The sequence below is a fragment of the Pteropus vampyrus genome, unplaced genomic scaffold (assembly GCF_000151845.1).
Source record: "Pteropus vampyrus isolate Shadow unplaced genomic scaffold, Pvam_2.0 Scaffold39, whole genome shotgun sequence".
Lineage (NCBI taxonomy): Eukaryota > Metazoa > Chordata > Mammalia > Chiroptera > Pteropodidae > Pteropus > Pteropus vampyrus.
Window position 1 is genome coordinate 10,079,480 of NW_011888820.1, and position 7,534 is coordinate 10,087,013.

The 7,534-nt window shown below is 38.1% G+C and overlaps 1 protein-coding gene across 1 annotated transcript in view; it reads left to right on the top strand.

The window, feature by feature from the left end:
* MEGF10 (multiple EGF like domains 10) overlaps positions 1-6,825 on the top strand; it is a 165,231-nt gene extending 158,406 nt beyond the window's left edge. The window contains exons 25-27 of the mRNA XM_011358336.2: positions 3,494-3,538; positions 4,372-4,578; positions 5,822-6,825. Of these exons, the coding sequence (XP_011356638.2) occupies positions 3,494-3,538; positions 4,372-4,578; positions 5,822-6,051 (482 nt within the window). The 3' untranslated portion in view covers positions 6,052-6,825. The remainder of the gene's footprint in view (positions 1-3,493; positions 3,539-4,371; positions 4,579-5,821) is intronic.
* Positions 6,826-7,534: the final 709 nt, after the last annotated feature.

A 7,534-nucleotide genomic window follows, 5' to 3' on the forward strand; every position in this document is an offset into this window, starting at 1 on the left:
AAAAGGCAGACAATGTTGTTGTATTACCATGGAAAAGTTTGGATCTCACAGCCCTCCTGCAAAGGGGCGGGGATTCCTGGTCTGCACGAAAAGAACTGCCATGATTGAGTGTGTGGCGCCATCTCCAAGCACTTGTACCTTATCCTCAAGGGCGAGCTTGGTGATGTGGTATCTAACGTGTGCGCGGTGCCTTATTCGTAACAAACCCTTATATGTATTTATTTGATGGTAAGGTTGTCATGAAGCTTAGTTAAATTTGAATTTCAAATAAGCAACAAATATTTTTAATATAAATATATCGCAAATATATGAGGCTTGGGGCATACGTACAGTAAAAATTATTTGTTGTTTCTCTGAAATTCAAATTTAACTGGCTTTCCTGTGTTTGCTAAATCTGGCACCCATACTGGTGGGCCCTTCCATGGATATTGTTTTGTAGAACAGGGGTCCCCAACCCTCAGGCTGTGGACTGGTACCAGTACCGGTTCGTGACCTGTTAGCAACTGGGCCTCATAGCAGGAGGTGAGCGATGGGCAAGCCAGTGAAGCTTCATTTGTATTTGCAGCTGCTCTCTAGCTAGCATTACCGCCTCAGCTCCACCTCAGATCATCAAGCATTAGATTCTCATGGGAGCACAAGTCCCTGGTGCCAAAAATGTTGGGGACCCTTAGTGTAGAGGAAACAAAATGGGAAGCACAGAGAAGTTAACTCTTTTGTCCAGGACTTCTTCGGAGGATGGAGGTAAAGCAAGGTCTTCCAGTAGGTCTTCTGATTGCTCCCCCTCGGATCTTTCTGTGAACACCATATATGTGTCCAGTCTCCTGAGCCAGATGTCAGAACCAGTCTCTGTGAGCTCAGAAATCCCCTCTTAATACAGAAATGCAAATGTTTAAGCAGGAAAGTAAGTACAGAGTCTTAACTTTTATCTGTATTCTACACCAACGTTATCAATAGGATGTGTATTTTTACATACACACAGTAAAATTATTTATATAATATACTTATTTACAATATACTTATTAGAGAAATTATTTATTGGAGAAATTATTAGGGAAGTTTTAAAAAACTATAAATTACATTAATAATTTAGCTCAAAGAAGTACATGAGTTGATATTCAGTAAAATATCCCTGAGGACTCCTGAGAAAAATGTTCTCTTGTTTGACCCTCACCTACTGTAATTTATTCCGACTCCAGAACACACAGTCACTGCATTGGTCACAAATAAATCACTGCTTTCTGTCTCAATGAGACCCAAGGGACTGATTATTGGGAACATAAAATCTTCATTGGAAATTCTGGATCTCCTTGGTTTGTTCCATCCCAAGAGTAATTCTGCATTTAATGTCCCTCTAAAGTTGTTGCACAGAAAAGTCTTCTCTTACAAAGAACAGAGTAAGGCACATCATGGATGATGAAGTGTGCAGGTGTTTTAAATGATGGAAAAGTTGTGGTGATGTTGTCTGAAAGAGCCCTGAACTTGACACAAAAGCCCTGCGATCGATTCCTGGTTCTGTTATGTGACACTGGGCTAATCAATCTCTCGAGATTGGTTTGTTCGTTTGTAAAATAGGGATAATGACTGTGCTCTGGCTCATTGTATGAATTAGATTAAACTGAGCATCTGAAAGTGCCCGTCCTAGGATTGAGACGTGTAGGAGTTTATGAAGAAACCTACCTGCTCCCTTATTCGAACAGCATCCTGATCTTCCAAGGCACTGAAGAGAGAATCTGGCAGGGGTGTTTGTTTTCACAGCCCCAACTCTTGTCCTCTGATTTAGTATCCACCCCATGTTGCTCCCTTTAACTCCTTGGGAAAGGCTCATTGCACAGCTAATGCCATGACGTGCATTTAACAAGACTTTGGTACAGTTTGGAAATGGCTAAAGAAATTTGGCAAAGAGTAATATATACAGAGTTCCTCGATAGGGAGCTCTCAGAGACCACAGGCCCTGCCCATCTTCATGGGATTCTTTACAAGGTCTAGGAATCACCAAGACTACCCTCGGGATCAATAATTTGCTAGAAAAACTCACAGAACTGATGGAAAACTCTCATACCCGTGGTTATAATTTATCACAGCAAAAGGATACACATTAAAATCAGCCAAGGGAAGTGACACATAGAGTCAACAGAAGTTCAAAATGCGAAACTATCAGTTGTCCTTTCCCAGTAGAATCATGCAAAGTACCAGCTTTTCCTGGCAACAGTCTGTGGCAATACACATGAAGTATTGCCAACCAGGGACACTCACCTCAGCCTTGGTGTCCAGAGTTTTTATGGGGGCTTAGTCACAAAGACTTGGTTGACTGTCCATATGGTTGACCTTAAATCTCTAGCCCATTGAGAGGATGAGCTGATACCAAGAGGTCCCGAAACCGTCCCATATACCACTTTGTTAGACTATCCAGTATAGTCCCAGGCTCCCAGGTAAACAAATACACTTTTACTGGGCAGGACATTCCAAGGAGACCTCCCAGGAACCAAGGCCAAAGGCCAAGCCTCCTTCCGGTAAGCTTAATTCTTCATTATGTACTCTTATCCTGCATCCCTGCATAACTCGGTGCCTTTCCTACTATCTGGGAATTTGGTTAGATGTCACAACCCAGACCCAGGAGAGTGTGCCTGAGAGGAAAGCTTCCCATTTCTTGTCCCACAATGTTTGATATTAGATACAACCTGTCCACTTAGGGGATCCTCCTTCTGTCTCCACAAAAGCATGTCCCCATAGGACATCACCATCAGAACCTGAGTTTAACATCACTCTAAGAATCTCATGCACAGTGACAGGGGTCATTTCTTTGTCTCATACTTATTTGAATGTTCACACAAGTTATTGCTTTACTCTCTGTTTTTAACCTAAGTCCATAACATTCCTTTAAAAGATCATTGCAAAGGCCTTGGAATGCTTACAGATAGACTGAAGCTGAGGGTGGTATGACACAGGAAGTGTTACAGTAATGAAAACACCATCCATTTGTATGGTGCCTCAAAGCTTACAAAGCCTATGCTCTATTTCACTTAATGATCACAACAACACTGTAAGGCTTGGAAGGCAGGTTTTGTTTTCTCATTTTAGAGATAAGGAAGCTGACACTCAGTTGAACATCCTGCCCATAGTCATGTGGCTAATGAGTGATGAAATGAGAGTCCTTTGTCTCAGTTCTTGTCCTGGCTCTGCTCTTTCCACTGTGCAACCTTGAATCAAGAGTATTGACTCATCTGTGCCTCAGTTTCTTCCCTGTATTGATCAGCCTTTCCCAAAGTCACTGTAAATGAGCAAGAGAATGATCGAAATGATGTATGTGTGTTTTTAATTCTAAGCACTAGGGACATCTGGGGTAAAGGTTTAAAAAGCAGCAACCTTGGTTATGTTGCAGCGGGGAGGTAGAGTGGGGGCCCAAACCATCTTCCTCCATGGTGTTGAAATATCAGATGGGCTTTCTCTTGCTTTCAGTTCTCATTGGGTATTTTTTTTTCTTCCATTATCTCAGGTGCTTTTGGACTTGACAGAAGTTACATGGGAAAGTCCTTGAAAGGTATGGTGTAAATCTGAGGAAGAAACACTTTTATCAGAATCACAATTCTTAAAAATATTTTTACCTTGAAGACTGAGCTAATTTGCCAAACAAGCAAGAGTGACAGTGTAGAAAAAATGTAGAACTGTTAATGTGGTTATTCCAGCAAACGCACAAACACATTTGACTGACATCAAGCGAGTGGCTATCAGTGGACTTCAGTTAGAGCCTAAGTCTGGGGGAACACAGATTTCAGCTTGCTGGGAAAACACACATATTTCCTTCAAAAGAAATATGGCTTATGAAGAGAGAAAAATGTAAAAAAGGAAATAGGAAGAGATCAGCATGGTTGCATGTTCACTGAGGCCTGCTCTTGAGGAGGAGTTTGAGTTATAACGTCATGTGCCCAGTATTTATGAGGAATTCCAGTTTTACAAGGAATCCTCAGCACAAATGCCTTCCTCGTCATGATGATAGAACCTTCTTGTGCTCCTGGGGCCATCAACAGATGCTTTCTTGATTGAAGCCTTTGAGAATTTGGATACTGTTAGTAAACTAGAATGAGATTAATTTTTATTGAGTGTGATAATCAAAAGGAAATCAAATCCATGATGTTTACAATGGCATTCACCTTAGAGAAGAGCTAAAAATACTTCATAGTTTTTTGTACTTTATAGTAATTTTATAGCAAATTCTCTCCAAAATAAGTAGAAATGTATAGCATTCTTTTCAGTGTATATAATTTAGAAAACTAGCTACAAAGAAAAACTGTCCAAGTAAATTATCACCAAGAAAAAAAAAATAACATTGTTCATGAAATAGCATCTGCTTTTTTCCCTCATCTTTCTTCACAGACTTGGGAAAGAATTCTGAATACAATTCAAGTAACTGCTCCTTAAGCAGTTCTGAAAACCCATATGCCACTATTAAAGACCCACCTGTACTTATCCCCAAAAACTCAGAGTGTGGCTATGTGGAGATGAAGTCACCAGCACGGAGAGATTCCCCCTATGCAGAGATCAATAATTCAGCTTCAGCCAATAAGAATGTCTATGAAGTTGGTAAGTTCTCCTAACCAAAGAAAGAACCTAGTATGGGAAGTTTTAAAAAACAATTTTAAAGTCTTTGAGAAATCAACAGCAGTTCATATAAACCTTAGTGAAAATAATGACCCATATTTTAAATGTAAGCTATATTTACAGTGATCATATTAGTCGGTGTCAGATAAATTATTCAGGGAAAATGTCATTTAAAAAATTTAAAGGAAATTTTCTTATCTCTCATCTGGTCATCCATCTTTTGTTTTGTAACCATAGTGAATATTTTAGCACATATGTGGAAGAGCATATGTATCATATTAGCTAACATGTTGAGTTAGCCAAAACAAATGGTTCTAGTGGATTAAACAGGTGGTTCCAATTCCTGGTTGCATTCAATATATTAATATAATGCTTTTAGCAGGATTGAAAATTTTTACTTTTAAATTTGTTTAATATATCGATAATATTCTCAGATGTGAATCTGATACAAATTAATAAGATTTCAATTTAAAATTAGAGTTATTTTGATGGCTTGCCCTTGCAAGTACCATTTGAGGAAAGGTAAAACATGTCAGAACTATCATTGGTTAAATAGTAGGGCTATATATTTTTATTTTTCTTTCTATTTCAGTATTTATGATTTAAACTTAAAAAAATTCTCTACTACTTGTAAATGAAATGGCTAATTTAACTCTAGTCACTAGTAATTCATTTTATGCTACAGACATGTCAGTGAAAAGATATATAACTATTTTTAAAGTATTAAGATAGCTTTTTAAAATTGGAGACGTAGTGAACTAAATATACTTTTGAACTGTCTCATAAGCCCGCTACTGGGAGACGAGAACTCAGCTAAGAGCCTCAGCCCTAACATTGTGAACTTGTGTTTCCATGAATTGAGTTAACGTGTAAGGATCTCAGTCGTCTTACCTGTAGAGTTAGGGGTTTGCACTAGATTATTGCCAACGTTTTTTTTAGACAATGATTCATGTCCAGGGTTTTTTTAATATCCCCTTGATGTTTTCATCCCAACCATATGGTCATCCTTTGGTTCTCAACACCGTTTGCGGGCATCAGTGGGTCTGCCAACCACATATTAGCCACCTCTATCTTGTTTTTAAAAGATCGTTTGTTTTAAAAAATAACATTTTCTTATATTTTTATAAAAACTCCTCTTGTGTGTTTGATCATTGCAAGAAATGCCATATTCTAATTATTAAAAATTTTCTTCGATGATAAATTAATATGTTCCCGGTTATCACAGAACCTACAGTGAGTATTGTCCAAGGAATATTCAGCAATAATGGGCATCTGACCCAGGATCCATACGACCTCCCAAAGAACAGTCACATCCCTTGCCATTACGACCTACTGCCAGTCCGAGACAGTTCATCCTCCCCCAAGCGAGAGGATGGAGGCGGCGGTGGCGGCGGCAGCAGCAGCAGCAGCAGCAGCAGCAGCAGTAGCAGCAGCAGCAGCAGCAGCAGCGAATGACACCAAAGGACCACTTAGTAGGCCCTGGAACCCTTTCCAGAAACACAGTTCGGTTCTTCTCCATCCTCAAGTTTGCCACCCTATGTGAATGTTAATCTACTTGGTAGGCATTTGCTGGATGTAAACCAGAAAGCTCAGAGCTGAGGCTGGCTGACCGTAGTCCTTTTGTACAGGTGGCTTGGAAGGAGATATTGATGTGATTTTCCATTCTTGTTAGTTTTAGGCCTGCACCCCTGTGGCATGACTTATTGTAAAACCATGGCTATAAGCATGAACTTGCAGAGCTCCTTCAGAGATATGGGTTGCAGTGGACATTGGTATTATTGCTTGAAAAATGAAGTATTTTCTTTCTCATTTGCATTGTAGAGCTGTACCTAGGATTGTACAGTTTACCATAAAATTTAGTGTGAATCACTAAACATGTAGAAGAAAGGGGGCATATTATTGAGTCCTGATTGTTTATTTTTTTTTCAGCTGGACTTAGAATTGTAGGGACAACATGAACCCAGAAGGAAACATTCTATCAAGTGGCATGACTGAATATACTCTAAATAAACTCTAGAAGTAGATAGCAAATTTAACTATGAAAACTTTAGACATATTTTAGAGTGAAGAAATGTACAATTAGAATTACTTTAGGAATACTAGAATTATTACAGGAATCAATATGTGCTAAGCAGAGATGATTCTTCTCTCTGTTTGACCCTTGGCCCTCTTTAGACCCATGACATTATTCTGATCACTGTCCCTATCGAATACATTCACTATACGAGATCCATAACATATCAGTAATTATTTCATAAATATAGAAATGAAATAATTTTATTTTTGACAGACTGGATTGAATGAGTGTATAATGATTGGAAAAGGTTGTAAATTTTAAGTGTAAGAAGACACTTAAGTTTTGTAAACCATTAGTAATACATGCTGTAATATAGAATTAGCAGAAAGTTTTTATTAATTTTTCCCCAGAAGTGACTGAAATATTTTTGTGCATATTTGAGAAAAGGGCACTTTTCTTTTATTAATTGTTGATTTAGAGAAACTATGCTTAAGCTGGTCTTTTGCATTGCTAATATGACATGTACCCCATTTTTCTTTAATTTGTATTTTCATTTTTAAGTTGTATATTCTATGTTTTGTAGTGTTTGGATTGTTAATGAAAAAATTATATGTTCATTATTTCTTGTATTATTGCCACTTATCTTTTTGCTTGATAAAAATGCATTGCTCTTTTTTTCTTTTGGTGAGAGGAAATGCAAATATATAAATCAAATCTATTAAAATTGGTCATTACTAAAATAGTACTGAAACCATAGATAAATAGCTTATCATTGAAATAGAGAAGCTTTTTAATAGTCCAAAATGGAATTCCTTTTGATCTGTGAGTTCTGAGTCTTGGTTAAACCAGGGGGAAGGGAAGAGGGAAGCTATTTTTACTGAGCGAGTACTACAAACTGATCTTACTGAAGACCTTCATTAG